Here is an 18,969-nt window from a genome sequence, read left to right as displayed (position 1 = left end):
CAAACCTCCCCGCAAGGATATTTGTCCCGCTCTGGTTCAGGTGCAACCCGTCCGACTTGTACAAGTCCCACCTTTCCCAGAAGCAGGCCCAGTGATCCAGGAAACTAAAGCCCTCCCTCCTGCACCAACTCTTTAGCCACGCATTCATCTGCTCTATCCTCCTATTCCTATGCTCACTAGCACGTGGCACCGGGAGTAATCCAGAGATTACAACCTTTGAGGTCCTGCTCTTTAATCTGCTACCTAGCTCCCTAAATTCTTGTTGCAGGACCTCAGCCCTCTTCCTACCTATGTCGTTGGTCCCAATGTGAACCACGACCTCTGCCTGTTCACCCTCCCCCTTCAGAATGCCCTGCAGCCGTTCAGTGAATGGAGATCACCCCAAAAACACTAAATACATTTTTTTAAATCACATTTTTAAAATGAGCTAAAATTACATTATTAAATTAAATATTTTAAACAATTTAATTTTTTTGGAAAAAAAATTAAAGTTTTTTATGGGGCTAAAAATAAATTTACTTATTAAATTATAAATGAGTGAAATTTAAAAAAAAACTTTTATGCTGGTAAAAGCAGGCCTTATACACCCATAGGGCTCGAAATATATGGGCTAGTGTAAATTGCGGATTTCCTGTTTATTCATGAGGGGGAAGGGAATATCACTGGAACTGTGGTTGGTTCCAATTTTATGTAAGAGATACCATTAGTAAAACACTATCATTTCATATCATTACCAAAGAAGGGGAAAAGGCCGTTAGAGGATCCACTTGCATCAACTCAGTTCTGCAGCAGTAGTTGTTGGTTTACATACTGTATCTAACATTTGGGATAACAGCATAATTTCCTTAGTGTTTCCTCTCACCTTTTTCCAGTTTGACCTCATTACCTCTATTTGTGCTTGCTGGGATACAACAGCATGTCCTGACGGCCTTCACTTAACAGTTTACAAATAATCCTCCCTAGACCAGGAACATTGAGACATTTGTATTGTTCCCACAGCTGGCCACAGCTGGCCTGGCTGCAATCAGCTAGCTCAGCACTCCCAAACTATATGGCGCACAATCCAGTCCAACGACCTTGATCACACAATGGTGGTTTGCATTTATTTATCCATATTCCTGTTCCTCTCCCATAGTGCAGGGGTAGCTTTTGGAACTTAAATGCGCATTTGATCTTTCTCGGTAACACACTGTTGTTCACCTGGCTACTCTACCTCACCACATAGGCACAATTGGGAACTCGAGGTACTTTTACCGTGGCACTTGTTTAGTTTGGATCACCAGAGATTGGCATTTACTTGCCCACTCCCCGATCTTACACAGCTCTTATCGCAGGGGTAGAGTAGTAAACCTATGAAAAGGTGGCTCTCTGATTCTGCAACTGTTAAGAGCCAAAACTACAACCTATCAAATTATCCAGTGAACTGACAATCAAAACAAAAGACTAGCATATAAACACGCACTTTGTTGCAACACTGACTACATGTAATAGCATCAGTGAATCCCCTCTATTTGCAACCCTTTGCTGCATTGAACAATTTGCCTGGATACTTTTCTCAATTCCCTCCCACATGAATAAAACTTTAAAATGTATAATATATCTATTCTTCCCCTCCACACATGGTTTCCTCCCATTCAGTTTCTATTGTACCTAGCATAATGCCACATGCCTTCTTGAGCTGGGAGAGTAGATATGTTTGGATTTAGACATCTCTGCAGGTCACTGTTGATGCCAGCCAGGAATTGGCAACTGGGAGGAGCTCCTCCTCCCCACTTGCCAAAATATGTCTGTTGAAGCTGAGATTCACTCTCCAGCCCCTTGTGGTTGAGAATCTTTGACATCTACCAAGCCATTCCAGAACATTGTAGAGATCCTGTTCACTAAGTATTAAATATTAGCATGCAGTTTGTACCCTATGGTTTGTGACTGGTACCTGCTGGAAGCAATGCTTGATTGCCCTATCTGAGTTACACTGTTGGCTGTTTGTCATCTCTGGCTGGGGAAATAGAGCTCTGTGGATGTGTACTTGCCAATGGGACAGTCTGTTGATACTAAAAAGATTAAAAATAATGAATCTGCTGTGAATCCAAAGTATAGTTAGACTACTTCCTCGAAGTGTCCTTACCTAAGTTGATTTGGATGATTTTACACCTAAGTTGTACTATGTAGTTTTCATCGATGCTAACTTTTGCACCAATGTAAACAATGCAGCTTAGTCAGCATATTACAACAGAGTATATTACCGACTAGGGCTGTTGATATTCAACTTCTGAGTTGTATGACTCAGACCTAGTAAAATACAGTAGAAAAAATCAGAAGAGATAGTTGACCTGGTTTTTAAAAAAAGTCACTACATTTTATTTTACAGAAACGGTGTTACGCTATTTTCATCTCTATTGTTTCTGATATAATTTTGTAACATTGCAGTGTTTCATTTTGTGCTTTCATTGAGAAGATGATTTATCAGTAGCCACATGCAGTGTTCTGGCCATTAGTGATTTTTTTTTTACAATTACTATTACAATAGAATGCAAAATGAAGGGAATAAAGCTACGTACCAAAACATTGTACATTGTGGGGGCGGGGGAAACAGATACAGCGAGTGACATGCAAACAGTAATCTCATCTCAATTGTAGAAAGAAAACCCTATGCAGTGAATTGGAGGCTAATGAAGCATCTTGGAGTGTGGACAATATGATCTGGAGACCTGAGCAGTCTGCAGGCATTCACCTGGGCCTCTACCTACTGTGTTTCTTTTATTAAGGAGAGAGACGAAAGTTAAGAAACATGATCACAAGACAACCCAGATTTGTATCATTTGTTTGGCGGTAGAAACTTTAAAAAAAAAAAAAAAAAATTGAAAAACGGTGCAGTTCAGTATGTGGAATCTGGAAAGCTATTTGCTGTTAAGTTATACATAATTTGATGTCTTAAATTTATTGGTACAGTACAAAATAAAACTTTGTATTTTTTTGTGGTTGTAGGTTCAGCACCTCAAGACAAACTCTAATGTGGATTCCAGACTCCTTTTTCTCTAGGTAAGATTGAGGTTTAAAATGTAGTTCCCACTTTAAGTTAGACCTATGAAGAGTGTTTGTAGACTAGGTTGGAAATATGAACTATAAAAATAAATGCATTACAAAATGTAAGAAAGTTGCAACAACAGAGAAAATCAGCTTTAACTGTGTTGAGAACATAATTAAATAGCCTAACATGATAACATTGGGCCAGAACTTTGGGTCCCCACGGGTGAGTACGCGTTGGGTGCTCATGCGTAGGCCCAAAGAAAGTGCCGGTTTCATGCATGCGCTGCGCATGCGTGGGAAACGGAACTTCCATTCCCTTAAAGGAAGGGGTTCACGGGTTGTACATGTGCACCGGAGACGCAGCGCGTACACCTGGAACTTCCGTTTTTTTTGCAGGTTTCTCCGGAGGGTAAGTCTCCAGCAACTACGCTTTTAAAAAGCAGTCGCAAGGCCTGCTTTTAACAAGGTAAGTGGTGAATTAAGTAAAATTAAAACATTTTTTCCACAGGTTTATTATTTTTAAATACTTTAAAGAAAGGTAAGTTTATTTTTAGCCCCGTTAGAAACTGTAATTAATTTTTTCAAAAATTTAAATTATTGTTTAAAATAGTTATTTTATGTAATTTATAGTTATTTTAAAAATGTGATGTTTAAAAACATTTATTTGAAGTTTTAGTGATGTTTTGGGGCTGAATTGTATTCATAGATTTGACAGGTCTTCCTGTCAAATCTATGAATACAGATTCCCTGCTACCATTGGCTCTCCATGGCCCACGTGATCCCAGGGGACGCTGCGAACTAACTGCACCCTGGGATATGCCAGCACTGCGCGCCGGCAGTTGGAGCAGGCCCAGGATCGGAATCCCACGCGGGTCCACAGCACAACGGCTGGCACGCTAGGTAAGTGCAGGTCGGAGGCTTGCACCCGCGGGAAGCCCCCAACCCGAATTTCTGGGCCATTGTCATTCATTCCAGTTTACCAATACTTAGAGGAAAAAAAATGTGCAATTTGTTTTACCACTTGGGACCTTTTAGACTGTTCCAAGGACTATAGAAATGACTACACAGAACTGTCAGGTAATACAGATGCCCAGTAAAAGGGTTCCATTAGATTGGATTGGATCAACAATTGCTCAAGTCCAGAAATGTATTTTAATTAGCTACCACCATTAAAAATGGAAATTCCTGAAATTTATCAAAAATAAAATGAGTTTAAATGTTGTTTGCAGAACTATGCAGTATAGACCACATCCATGCCTGCTTTAGTATTTATTCAGCTGGAGTGGAACCTTTTCGCTAGGCTACTATATTCTCTATAGCCACTGCTATAGTCCAGGGAACCGCCTGAAATGACCCAAATGTGTATTATTTAGGAAAAAGCAAATTGCCTTTTTTTTCCTCAATGTATTTTAAAATATTGGCAATTTGGAATGGAATCCCAAGGAACATGATAATGTTATCACATCAGGCTGTTTAATGCTGTTCTTATCGTGATTAAAGTTGCTTTCTCTGTTCATAAATCTGTTCAATTTTATACAATGCATTATAGATGGTTATTTTTTTCACAGATTGTAAACAAAATGAAGATCACAGTGAGACTCAACCATAGATGAGTGATGTTTCTCCTTGTATTTTGTTCAAACTTATGTGCAGGCTATGTCCTGAAATAGCAAACTTCAGGAACAGTGTCTCATCGTGCTTTCTGCTCTGAACACTACCATTGCCAACTTCAGACCCTGACTGTCTTGCCATTTCTCTTGCCTGTTACTCCTATCCATCTTCCAATAAATTCCCTTTGAGTTTGGATCTATTTTTACTTTTTCTAATGCAGTTACGTTGCAGCTGGCACAAAGCCTAAGTAGTATAGTGGTTATGTTACTGGACTAGTAATCCAGAGGCATGGACTACTGATCCGGAAACGTGAGTTCAAATCCCACCATGGCAGCTGGGGAATTTAAATTCAGTTAATTAACTAAATCTGGAATAAAAAGCTATTATCAGTAATGAAGCTATTGGATTGTCGTAAAAACCCATCTGGTTCACTACTCTCCTTTTAGGGAAGGAAATCTACCATCCTTACCTGGTCTGGCCTATATATGACACAGCAATGTAGTTGACTCTTAACTGCCCTCTGAAATGGCCCAGCAAGCCATTTGGTTGTAGAAAATCACTACAAAAACAATAAGAATAAAACCGGACAGACCACCCGGCATCGACCTCGGCACTGGCTATGGACACAACAACGGCACACCCAGCCCAGTCGACCCTTAAGTCCTCCTCACCAACGTCTGGGGACTAGTGCCAAAATTGGGAGAGCTGCTCCACAGACTAGTCAAGCAACAGCCTGACATAGTCATACTCACAGAATCATACCTTTCAGCCAATGTCCCAAACTCCTCCATTACCATCCAGGAGTGGCGGCCCAGTGGTATACAGTCGGGAAGGAGTGACTCAAGATTGACTCCGTGGCTTCATGGGCAAGGAAACCTTCCCATAGCTGATGAATCAGTACTCCTCCATGTTGAACACCATTTGGAAGAAGCACTGAAAGTAGCAAGGGCACAGAATGTACCCTTGTACCATTAACTAGTGAGAACAGCCTTTCCCCATCGAGCCTATCCAAACCCGTCATAATCTTGTACACATCTAACAAATCACCCCTCAAACAAATCCAGCTTCTCCAATCTGTCCTTGTAGCTAAGATCCCCCAATCCCCGGAACCATTCTGATAACTCTACTCTGCACCCTCTCAAGGACCTTCACATCCTTCCTAAAGTGTGGTGACCAGAACTGGACGCAATACTCCAGTTGTGGCCTAACCAGCGCTTTATAAAGGTTCAGTATAACTTCTCTACTTTTGTATTCAATACCTCTATTTATGAAGCCCAAGATCCAATATGCTTTGATAATCACTCTCCATATGTTCTGCCACCTTCAGGGACCTATGCACATTAACTCCCAGGTCCCTCTGTCCCTGCACACTATTTAAAACTGTGCCATTAAGTGTTCCTTTCCCTGTTCCTTCTGTCAAAATGCATCACCTCACACTTCTCTGTATTAAATTCTTTCTGCCACTTGTCTGCCCAACACGAGGGAAAAACCTATTTGACCTCGTCCTCACCAATCTACCTGTCGCAGATGCATCTGTCCATGGCAGCATTGGTAGCAGTGACCACCATCCAGTCATTGTGGAGACTGAGGACACCCTCCATCGTGTTGTGTGGCACTACCACCGTGCTAAATGGGATAGATTCAGAACAGATCTAGCAGCTCAAACTGGGCCTCCATGAGGCGCTGTGGACCATCAGCAGCAGAATTGTGTTCCACCAATACTGTAACCTCATGGCCCGACATATTCCTCAGTCTACCATTACCGTCATGCCAGGGGACCAATCCTGGTTCAATAAGGAGTGTAGAAGAGCATGCCAGGAGCAGCACCAGGCATACCTAAAAATGAGGTGCCAATCTGGGGAAGCTGCAACACAGGACTACATGCATGCTAAAAAGCGGAAGCAGCATGCTATAGACAGGGCTAAGCGATCCCACAATCAACGGATCAGATCAAAGCTCTGCAGTCCTACCACATCCAGTCGTGAATGACGGTGGACAATTAAACAACTAATGGGAGGAGGAGGCTCCATGAATATCCCCATCCTCAATGACGGTGGAGCCTAGCACGTGAGTGCAAAAGACAAGGCTGAAGCGTTTGCAGCCATCTTCAGCCAGAAGTGCCGAGTGGATGATCCATATCGGCCTCCTCCTGAGGTCCCCACTACCACAGAAGCCAGTCTTCAGCCAATTCGATTCACCCCACGTGATATCAAGAAATGGCTGAGCCCACTGGACACAGCAAAGGCTGTGGGCCCCAACAACATCTCGGCTGTCGTTCTGAAGACTTGTGCTCCAGAACTAGCCGCGCCTCTAGCCAAGCTGTTCCAATACAGCTATAACACTGGCATCTATCCAATAATGTGGAAAACTGCCCAGGTATGTCCTGTCCACAAAAAGCAGGACACATCCTATCCGGCCAATTACCGTCCCATTAGTCTACTCTCAATCATCAGCAAAGTGATGGAAAGTGTCGTCGACAGTGCTATCAAGCAGCACTTATTCACCAATGACCTGCTCACTGATGCCCAGTTTGGGTTTTGCCAGTACCACTCGGCTCCTGACCTCATTACAGCCTTGGTCCAAACATGGACAAAGGAGCTGAATTCCAGAGGTGAGGTGAGAGTGACTGCCCTTGACATCAAGGCAGCATTTGACTGAGTGTGGCATCAATGAGCCCTAGTAAAACTGAAGTCAATGGGAATTGGGGGGGAAAACTCTCCACTGCCGGTGGTTGGAGGTCAATCATCACAGCCCCAGGCTATCACTGCAGGAGTTCCTCAGGGCAGTATCCGAGGCCCAACCATCTTCAGCTGCTTTATCAATGACCTTCCCTCCATCATAAGGTCAGGAGTGGTGATGTTCGCTGATGACTGCACAGTGTTCAGTGCCATTCGCTTGCCGCAAGACCTGGATGACATTCATGCTTGAGCTGATAAGTGGCAAGTAACAAGTGCCAGGCAATGACTACCTGCAACAAGCGAGCATCTAACCACCGCCCCTTGACATTCAACAGCATTACCATCGCCGAATTCCCCACCATCAATATCCTGGGGGTCACCATTAACTAGAAACTTAACTGGACCAGCCACACACACATTGTGACAACAAGAGCAGATCAGAGGCTAGGTATTCTGTGGTGAGTGTCTCCCCTCCTGACTCCCCAAAGCCTTTCCACCATCTGCAAGGAGTAAGGAGTGTGATGGAATACTCTCCACTTACCTGGATGAGTGCAGCTCCAACAACACTCAAGAAGCTCGACACCATCCAAAACAAAGCAGCCCGCTTGATTGGCACCCCATCCACCACCGTAAAAATTTACACCCTCCACCACCAGCGTACCGTGGCTGCAGGGTGTACCCTCTACAAGATGCACTGCAGCAACTCACTAAGGTTTCTTCGGTAGCACCTCCCAAACCCGCAACCTCTACCACCTAGAAGGACAAGGGCAGCAAGCGCATGGGAACACCACCACCTCCAAGTTCCCCTCCAAGTCACACACCATCTTGACTTGGAAGTACAGGTAGACTATCCTTTATCCGCACTTCCGAAAACCTCTCAAAACCGAAAGTTTTTTCGTGGAGCGTAAGTCGTGCGCACGACATGACCCGAGTGGCGCCAAACATGACAGGAGTGGTCCGGTAGCTCTGCCTTTCCCTGTGAGCAGGGCAGAGGGTCACAGAGTTCCCTCCTGCGTAGGAGATTGCAGGCCGAGCCGGGCAGTGTGAAGGAGGTACCAGGAGAGTGAACCCAACAATACAGCGGCCCTTCCGATAGCTGCAGTGGCCTGTCCGATAGTCTTTTCATCCCCCCCCCCCACCCAACCTGATTTGCGGGCCAGTTTAATGTAGGAGTCAGCCGATATCCGGCTTTCCCACAACTGGCGGCAGCAGTCGAGCCCCAGACCCCTGCTAAGTCAAGGAATTCAGATACGGAGCAGGGGGAGCCGGAAACCTCGATCTAACGGCAGAAATCAGCAGCCGTTTTGTTAGTTTTTTTTTCTTCCCCTAGCATTTTTTTAAACAGTCAGGCTGTGGAAAGAGTCTCTGTAGCTTAGCAACAGCTTCAGAGACGCTTCCAAGGCAGGGCCCGAGTGTTTACAAGCTGTTGCTAAGCAACAGTGTTTGTTGTCAGATACGGAGATGAAAACCTTTTGAAATCCGAAAACCGAAACACAGCTGGCCCCAAGGTTTTCGGATAAAGGATAGTCTACCTGTATATCGCTGTTCCTTCATCGTTGTTGGGTCAAAATCCTGGAACTCCCTCCCTAACAGCACTGTGGGAGTACCTTCACCACAAGGACTGCAGCGGTTCAAGAAGGTGGCTCACCACCACCTTCTCAAGGGCAACTAGGGATGGGCAATAAATGCTGGCCTTGCCAGTGACGCCCACATCCCATGAGCGAATAAAAAAAAAGTGATGTAATAGTACCTCTTGGAAGTTTCTCAAACTCTTGACTTTATTACAGTAATCAGATTGATGAGCCGACTTGGGAATTATACTCCCAGTTTTCCATTGATGCAAAAGTAGTAGTATAACTGGCCTTTAGTTCTAATGGGTTATTTTAATTTTAGTTCATCACTTTTTTTAAATTAACATTGGCCAGTATTAACCACTAGCCTTGTGTTTGACCAGCATGATGTACGTATACTGAGGGCTGGATTTTTTTCCAAACTCGGCGGGTCCGGGGCGGGCGACATCCGTGGCGTGTGGGGACCCTGCATCTGTGTCGATCCTGGCCTCCAACAAGATATTCTATTGATGGGGCTTGTTAAGCCCACCCTGCCAGGTTCCTGACCAATTACTAGGAAGCGGGTCTGATGAATTCATTTGATGATGCGTAATCAGCCGGTTTCTTTAAAGGGGCCATGTCCATAATCATTTTGACAGTTGTGCTGTCAGTGCTCTGCAGTGTTGAGGTGCTGCAAACACTGACGAGCATTGCACAAAGGTGCACGGCTGCACCCAGCCTCTCCCATTACTCCCTCCATTTGCTTAGCTGTGGTGCAGAGGTGCAAACCTTTCAATGATCTCAGATCACAAAACGTTACTGCAAAGCCACACTCAGCCTTAGCCTGCTGTGCCGCTCATCACATCCCCATTACTCTGCCTTCCCTACCCTACTCCTGCACATCCTTACTCATACCAACTTACCTTGCACCTCCGTCCGTCCCCCTCTATCTACATTATCACTTCCCCATCTCATTAGCCACCCCTCGCACTCATCCTCATCCTTGTCCAATCTTACCAACTAACAACACACAAGGGTAGGCACTTAGGTGTTTTAGCCAATATTCATGTAACGTTTCTGTTAATGTGTTGTCAAACAATGAAATCTTTATTTTCAACACTTTGCGTTCTTGGACAGATCTGTGTGCACCGTTAGAAGTGGCTTTGTGAGTTGCAATGAATGGTGAGACATAACGGTACCTCCCGCAATGGTGATGAGTGTGAAAGGAATGGCTTGGTCATTATAGGGAATGCTTTATGGTGTTGGTGTGGGGTGGTGCCAACCTGGCGCATCATGTGGCAGCCAGGGTGTACAGCGGCAAGTGAAGTAAATCTGGCCATGGTGAGGCCATCCCTGGCCTCCCGTGCAACAATGTGGTCGGGTGCTGATGCCCTCTGTCCTGTGCTGCATCAGGTGATTGCGGCGAAGGTTGGTAGTGTTGTCAGTGCTGCTGGTGTGCCTGGTGATGTTGGGGTTGATCTTGGTAGGATTCTGAGGACCATGGTGAGATTTGTTTCAAGGGCACCGATGCTGATGTAATAGATGGCAGGTGATGTTGAGATGACAGAAGCGATCAGTCAATGGTGAGAGAGGTTGCTCCAAGGAGGTGACGCTGGATAGAGAGTTTGCTACAAATCGTTCAAACCTCCATAAAGCTGAAAAGTGTATTCCAAATCCTGGAGGCTCCAGCCTCTAAGATTGGAAAGTGACCAGCTGTGAAATGGTAGGTCTTATACCACTTTTGCAGCTGTCACCCATTCACAGAAATGGAGAGTTGTTTAAAACCTGACATAGTTACCTGGCATGATCCCCGAGCGATGTGAACCTCGTGAAAAACTTGGAAAATGGCTTGTACCTGGGAAAATGCTGATTAAATTGCTTTAATCACACTCTTAACTTTGTGAATCGCCTGACCTGCCGCTTAGTGCCGGGTCTGCAATGTGCAGGCAGAGCCGGCACTAGGGAAACTTACAAGGAGGCGGGTTCAGAGCGGGATACTGCCCCGCTGTCGATCTTTTTGATTTTGATAGCAGACCTGCCTCCGAACCCGCACTCTGAGCGCCGGCAAAATTCCGGCCTGAATGCCATGTGATATGCAGACATGGTAGTGTGATGTGGCTTGTTTAGTTACTCAATGATCATTATTCAACAGTCGCAGCGTACAATATTACTTGGAAGTTTGATATTGCTATATCACTGGGTTGATTGTAATAAACATCCTCAAATGTAAATTGTTCTAAATCTGCTGTAATAGGAAATGAAAGAAAAACTGCTGGAAACGCTCAGCAGATCAGACAGCACCTGTGGAGAAAGGAAAAAGGTTAGGTTAATGTTTCAGGTCTATGGCCCTTCGTCAGAACGAGAAGATGTTACAGATGTCTAATATCTTCTGGTTCTGACGAAGGGTCGTAGACTGAAATGTTAACCTAACCTAACTTTTTTACTTTCTTCACAGATGCTGCCAGACCGGCTGAGTGTTTCCAGCATTTCCTGTTTTATTTCAAATTTTCAGCATTTGCCGTATTTTGCTCTGGTTCTAATAGGACCCTTTTTACCATTGATTGTTCAGTATTTGCACAGAACGTTAGTTCCATGTGCCTAACGGGTATATTTGAAACCTCCAGTGGACGGTTCATCCTCTGTATAAACTAGTATGTATTGTCCAGAATTGTTGAACAGTTTCTTTTCAAATTAGCCAAAGCACTGACCTTCACACTAATTCACTGGTAACTGCTTTTGTTCCAGCTTGCTGAGTGGGAGAATCTCAACACTACGGGATGAAACTGGAGCAGTAAGCTGATACTTTTTATTTAATGTTTGATTTTTTGAAAGCAGAATTCTATTGTTACTTATGAATGTTCTTCAACTCTTACGGAGGAACACTATAAATAATCCATCTACATTTATTTATGCACTAATAATGAATCATTCTCAGTTACTTTAGTCAGCAAAGTTGCAACTGCAGAAGTGACCATTGCCATTTTTCCTTTTTTTTTACATTAGTTACGTTTTTTCCTAAACGTTAAATGACCCTTTTCTGTCCCAACTTAACTATTTACCACTTTCTACTCCCAGGCAACTGAACACTGCTTTGGAACTGATTACCGAGAAATGAAAGTGCCCCACGCTAACACAGCAAATTACCCTGGGGCGTTTGCACTTCACAATGGTCAGTTACAAAGCAGTGTAACTGATCACTCGACTCGGTAACTTCCCAGATGGCTTTGCTATGCAACAGAAACATCATGAATGAATAGGTTAATACTGTATTTTTCATGGTTACATATTGCACCCTCCTAATCTCTCCTTTCCTGACCTGACAGTATATCAATGCTAGCACTGCTATGGCTGCTATTATTTCCACATCTAAATGATGTCTTAATTATATTTTTCTTCTGATTCGGCATTGTATTTATGCACACTCCTGTTACATAGAAATCTCCCAAGCCTCACATTTCAGGAAAATCAGAATCCCTTTTCAAACTTGTATTTTTAGTTTCCGAGAACTTTTTAAGGTGGTTAAAGTTGTCAAATGTTTCATTGCTTACAGGGACATTAGGTTTCATAATACCTGTACAACCATTAAAGAAAAACTTTCTATGATTGTGCTGGTTGCGCAAGGAGTTCTGTTTTGGAAGATTCCTTGGATGGCTGCTCCATTTACACCTGTTAATTTTTCCCCAAGGGTCAGTAGGAATTCCGCATCAGGGAGAGTTGTGTCATGGATCTGTGCTGTTATTTCCCCACACACTGAGCTGTTTTCAGTTATGCCACTGTGGAGGCCAGGCATTTTCTTAGGAGAAGAGGAAAAAAAAATTGTTGGACAATAACAGCATAATTCTACCTTAATTATGCCCTTCCACTTTCTGGGTTGAAGCTGGGATAACCCTGCTTCCCAGTAGTAGTAGTTGTTGTTTGAGAGGGGGTAACATTGAATCCCAGCTCGGTCAACAATAGCTGAAGATGAAATTGAAAGAAATCTAGTTGTCAACATGTTCAATCACTGCAGCAACAATACAAATTGAATGCTGAACTATATAGCTAAACCAGTAGAATGTAAGTCAGGAAGTAATGCTCTGCTCAGCCCACACCCGAATACTGTGCCCAGTTCTCATCACTGAGACACAAGCAAGGTATTCAAGTTCTGAAGACTGTTTAGCAAAGAGTCAGTTGACTGATCCTTAACATCAGAGCAATGACTTATGAGGAAAGCATAGGATTACAGACATTACATAGGATATATGGCAGAGAAACAGGCCATTTGGCCCAAGCAGTCCATGCCGGCGTTTATGCTCCACTCGAGCCTTCTCCCGTCTTTTCTCATCTAAATCTATCAGTATAACCCTCTATTCCCTTTTCCCTCATGTGCTTGTCTAGCCTCCCCTTAAATGCATCCATATATTCGCTTCAACCACTCCCTGTGGTAGCGAGTTCCACATTCTCACCACTCTTTGGGTAAAGAAGTTTCTTCTGAATTACCGATTGGATTTCTTGGTGATTATCTTATATTGATGGTCTCTAGTTATGCTCTTCCCCACAAGTGGAAACATTGGGGTCGATTTTTGTGGAGCCGTCGGGCGGGGTTTCAGGCGTGTTGGGGGGGAAAATCCCGAATTCGGGGGTCCCGACACCATCCCGCCCAAAACCCCGCTCCACGCAACTTTCAGAGGCGGCGGGTACCCGCCCTGCACTGGGAACCGCCGAAACCAGGCGGGAAGGGATTAGTGCCAATTAACTGCCTGTTAACAGGCAGTTTTTAGCCTAATCCCTATTTTGAAGGGTTTCGTGTGGGATTCCCGACGGCTCCAAACCACGCCAGGTTAGAGCAGGCGGGCCGTCGGGTTGAAGGAGTTGGAGGGGTCGCGATGTCGGTGTTCAGGTGAGTGATGGGTGCATGAGTGCAAAGGTAAGTGTGTTTGGTGTGCCTAAAGTGTGTAAAGAACTTTTACTTACCTTAACAGCCTTTCTTCCTGTAGCCGTCGGGAGCCCATCACTCAGTCGGAACTTAAAGCTGAACGGCTGCGATCTGTGAAAAGTGACAGCCTTCAGCTTTGAGTGCCGGTGTGAGTTCTAATTGAGTTTGCAGAAGGACTCATGTTAGAACTCGGACTGTCAGTGTTTCACAGCTTCAAACAACTGTGAAACACTGATATTTCATCTGTCAAGAACTCTTGACAGATGAAATTGCAATCTGTGACGTCACCTGTTGCCAGGTGGCCCTTAATTGGCCTGTTGAGCCTGCTGGGCGGGCTCAACAAGGTCAATCAAGGGAAAATCGTGCGGATTGGCCAGACGTTGAAGTAGGCAGGTCTAAAACCCGAAAGTTGTAGTCCCGCCTTCTTCCCGACAGCTTCGGGAAAATCGATCCCATTGTCTCTGTATCCACGCTATCAAAATTTTTCATAATTTTAAAGACCTCTATTAGGTCACCCCTCAGTCTTTTTTCAAGAGAAAAGAGACCCAGCCTGTTTATTCTTTCCTGATATGTATACCCTTATATTTCTGGTATCATCTTTGTAAATCTTCTCTGCACCCTCTCCAGTGCCTCTATATCCTTTTCGTATTATGGTGACCAGAACTGTACGCATGCATCCCAGGAGAAGTGCCTCTGCAGGTGGAGAGTTGCGCTTTTGCACAACTTCCGCCCGCTGAAAGGCCATAGAATTCTTACGCCTAGTAAAAGCAGACGTAAGGCCTGCTTTTACCAGCATAAGTCTTTAAAATAACATAACAATAATTCTTTTTCAATCTTTTAAACATTAAAAAACCCGTGCAATAAGGTAAGGTTATTTTTAGCCCCATTAAAACATTTAAAGTTATTTTTCAAAAAATTAAATTTTTGTTTAAAATATTTAATTAAATGGCATTTTAATTAATTTTATATATGTAATGGTTTTTCTTTATTTATTTCAGTGTGTTGGTACATTTTTGCAGTCATCCCCATTCATACTTTTGACAGTTCGGTGCGTTCGGAACTGTCAAAAGTATGAAGGGGGATTCCCTTCTTCCATTGGTTCGCCTGGCCCACGTGATACCAGGGACGCTTGCGAACTGCATGTGCCCCTGGGATACGTGGGCCTCTGCGCATTTTGAAGCGGAGAGGCCCAGGATCGCAAGCCTTCTAGACACAAAAGGCATCAAGGGGTATGGGAAGAAAGCAGGAATATTGTATTGAGATAGAGGATCAGCCATGATCATATTGAATGGCGGAGCAGGCTCGAAGGGCCGAATAGCCTACTCCTGCTCCTATTTTTCTATGTTTCTATGCAGTACTCTCTAAGTGTGGTCTAACCAAGGTTCGATACAGGTTTAGCATAATTTCCCTACCTTTCAATTCTATATCTCTAGAAATAAACCCCAGTGCTTGGTTTGCAACTTTGTGATTTGTGTATCTGTACTCAGAGATCTTTGTTCCTCTACCCCACCTAGACTCGCACCCTCCAAGTGATAAGTGACCTCCCTATTCTTCCTACCAAAACGTGATACCTAACATTTATCTGTGTTGAACTTCATTTGCCAATTATATGCCCATTCTGCAAGTTTATTAATGTCCTCCTGTAATTTGTTGCAGTCCTCCTCAGTATTAACTATCTCCCCCAATTTGGTGTCATCCGCAAATTTAGAAATTGTGTTTTTGATTCCTAAGTCTAAATCGTTATGTAAATTGTGAACAGCAGTGGTCCCAGCACTGATCCTTGTGGAACACCACTACCCACCTTCTGCCACTGTACACAACCTTGGGCTGCACAAAAGCGCATTTGCTCCTTTTCAATTTGACATTGTGGGAATTCAACCTTTGAAGCACTAAATCTAACACTTCCAGATTTTCTTCCTTGCTGCTTGTTGCGATCAGCACATGGTCTTGATTGCATTAGCAATTTGGAACTCCTTGCAAAAGCTTATCCCAAACGTTAACTTTTCAGTCTTGAAAGTAAGTGATTGATGGGCGATCTTATAAAAGTATAGAAGTTGAAGAAGTTATATCTAAAATGTTACTTCAAATTAAACTGTGACAATAGAACAAGGGATTTAGGACTGATGTTAGAAAGATTTTCTTGACCCAACACAAGATCAACATAGAATGGATTTCAGGGTAGAATAGTGAAGGCTAATGGTCTGGAATCAGTTGAATTCTGTGATGGGAAGAAAGACCCTTCTGCCCGGATGAGCCACAATCGCTTGAGTGGCCTTTGTTGTCTGTATCTATCTTGTGATCTTCCGAACATCCCATACTCAAGCATGCCATGAATGGAGCCACAGCAGCATCTGGAGTAGAATGTCTGTTGAGGGCCACAGGTGAGGGGAGGCATGATAAAGTGATCCCAAAGTTATATTACGAATGGTACTTGCTTGTATTGTGTAGCTCCAACTAATTCTTTAGCTGAACTTTTCTATAGTGTGTGTATATAATTGGATCATTAATAAGAACATAAGAACTTAAGAAATAGGAGCAGAAGTAAGCCAATCGGCCCCTCGAGCCTGCTCCGCCATTCAATAAGATCAAGGCTGATCTGATCCTAACCACCAATCTACTATCACAGAACCATCTCCTGAATCTAACAGAATTAGACACACGAAATAGGAGCAGGATCAGGCTACATGGCCCCTGGGCCCGCTCTGCTACCCACAGGGCCATGTCCGATCAGATTACACACACCACATTTTTAATATGTGTTTCCTTTTGACTAGCATCTGTCTGAGGCTGAACCAGACTGTTCACAACCTTGGTGTCATATTTGACCCTGAAATGAGCTGCCGGTCACACATCTGTGCCATAACTAAGACCGTCTATTTCCACCTCTGTAACATCGCCCGTCTCTACCTCTGCCTCAGCTCATCTGCTGCTGAAACCCTCTTTGTTACCTCTAGACTTGACTATTCCAACGCACTCCTGGCTGGCTTCCCACGTTCTTCCCTACATAAACTGGAGGTCATTCAAAACTCGGCTGCCCGTGTCCTAACTCGCACCAAGTCCCGTTCGCCCGTCACCCCTGTGCTCGCTGCTCTACATTGGCTTCCGGTTGAGCAACGCCTCGATTTCAAAATTTTCATCCTTGTTTTCAGATCCCTCCATAGCTTCGCCCCTCCCTATCTCTGTAATCTCCTCCAACCCCACAACCTCCCCCCCACGAGATATCTGCGCTGCTCTAATTCTGCTCTCTTGAGCATCCCTGATTATAATCGCTCAACCATTGGTGGCCGTGCCTTCTGTTGCCTCAGCCCTAAGCTCTGGAATTTCCTCCCTAAACCTCTCCGCCTCGCTACCTCTCTTTCCTCCTTTAAGACGCTCCTTAAAACCTACCTCTTTAACCAAGCTGGTCATCTGCCATATTTTCTCCTTATGTGGCTTGGTGTCAAATTTTTGACTTATAACACTTCTGTGAAGCACCTTGGGACGTTTATTACGTTAAAGGTGCTATGTAAATACAAGTTGTTGTTGTTGAGGTAGACACATTTATAGGTAGCTATACTGTTTAATTGGAATGGAAATTGTTAAAAACCACATCCTGCTGAGCAGTTTTCCAAAAGCCAGTGTGGAAGTTTGTGGTAAGATATATACTCCACAGTGATCAATCACTTCTTTTGCTTATGCTAGAGAAGACTTTGTTTTAAATTGGTAAGTTGCATAAGTTGATGTCGAACTTGGTAAAAACAGCCTTACACTCCCGGTGGGGACGACCATTCACGTGCTTCACTGCCATCGGGAATGATTAGTGTGATGTACCCCAGCAGAATAGGGCGTCATTTTCAGTGGGTAGCTCAAACTTTAGAAAAACACTCCCGGTGATGCCTTTTTTTCCTTGAATTTTTAAAATACCAAATGAAGATGTGACTGGGTCAGATAACCAAACATGTGATATTTTTGTTAACAAAGGATAAATTAACATTCTGATTCATAATTCCATGCTATCTGTCTTCTGCTGATGCATACAACGGATAATATTGTACTGTGATATGTAAGGATAATACCATTAGGCCTGTGGTCAGGAAAGTAGTTGGTGGTTGGATGTGTAGCATTCCACAACAATTAAACATGTTTATGACGATGGGGCAGTAACATTCTAGTTTTGATTGTACATTTTAAAAAAGTTTCTGTAAACAGATCCACTTTCCCACATGCCTTTTTTTTTAAATGAAAAGAAATGTTTTTCATGCATTGACTTCCTCTTGCATAAGCTGCAATCCTTGTCCAGAACAGCACTCCTGTCGGATTTTGAACTGGGCAAAAGATTGCAACCTTTCCCGTGATGATTTTAAGTCCTTTATTACAACAGAGCTTCATTTCAGCAATATACTGTGGCCTATAATGCCATCTAGTGGTAAAGATGTAGTGTTTCAGTATCACCTTTTGAAATTAGTTCTGGCAAAGAAACTAACTACTTGCATCATGGAGTCGTACAGCACAGAAGGGGGCCATTTGGCCTGTCATGCAGGTGCCGACTCTTTGAAAGAGCTGAGCAACTGAGTCCCACACCCCAGCTTTTTCCCCCAAACCATGCAAATTAGTCCTCTTCAAGTACATGTCCAACTGCCTTTTCAAAGTTCCTATGGAATCTGATTTCACCACCCTTTTAGGTAGTTTGTTCCAGATCTTAACAACCCTCTATGTGAACAAATATCTTCTCATTTCCCTCTAGTTCTTTTGCCAATTATTTTCAATCTATGACCTCTGGTTATCGACCCACTTGCTCTATCAGAACCCCTCATAATTTTGAATACCTCTCTTAACCTTCTCTGCTCTAAGGAGAACAATCCCAGCTTCTCTAGTCTCTCCACATAACTGAAGCCCTTCATCCCTGGTATGATCCTCTGTACCCTTTCCAAGGCCTTGACATCATTCCTCATCTGTAGTAAAAGAAAACAAAGTAGCTTGAAACATTTTATTTATACCTTCAAAGACTGAAACCTGAATTTAGTCAATTTCCCCTTCAAGTCTGGTTTTCTAAAATAATCTAACAAAAACAGACGTTTTCTATATTAATCTAACAAAAGCGGCGGTGTAGTCAGGCTTGTAGTAAATTAGTTCCGTATTGGGTTGGGGAGTGTTTGGAGAAGAGAGGAAATAAGCTGTGGGGTGGGTCGTTTGCTCCCTTAGAAGCTTT

The 18,969-nt window shown here is 43.6% G+C and overlaps 1 protein-coding gene across 2 annotated transcripts in view; it reads left to right on the top strand.

Annotated features, from left to right (window-relative positions):
* Nucleotides 1–18,969, top strand: part of kctd3 (potassium channel tetramerization domain containing 3) — a 91,228-nt gene that overhangs the window by 9,951 nt on the left and 62,308 nt on the right. For both annotated transcript variants that reach the window (XM_085981160.1, XM_085981163.1), the window contains exons 2-3: nucleotides 2,986–3,039; nucleotides 11,612–11,657. In XM_085981160.1, the coding sequence (XP_085837286.1) occupies nucleotides 2,986–3,039; nucleotides 11,612–11,657 (100 nt within the window). The remainder of the gene's footprint in view (nucleotides 1–2,985; nucleotides 3,040–11,611; nucleotides 11,658–18,969) is intronic.

This window comes from Somniosus microcephalus, chromosome 3, assembly GCF_052327205.1.
Source record: "Somniosus microcephalus isolate GS21.2 chromosome 3, FLI_Smic_1.0, whole genome shotgun sequence".
Lineage (NCBI taxonomy): Eukaryota > Metazoa > Chordata > Chondrichthyes > Squaliformes > Somniosidae > Somniosus > Somniosus microcephalus.
This window is presented reverse-complemented; position numbering and strand designations above follow the sequence as displayed.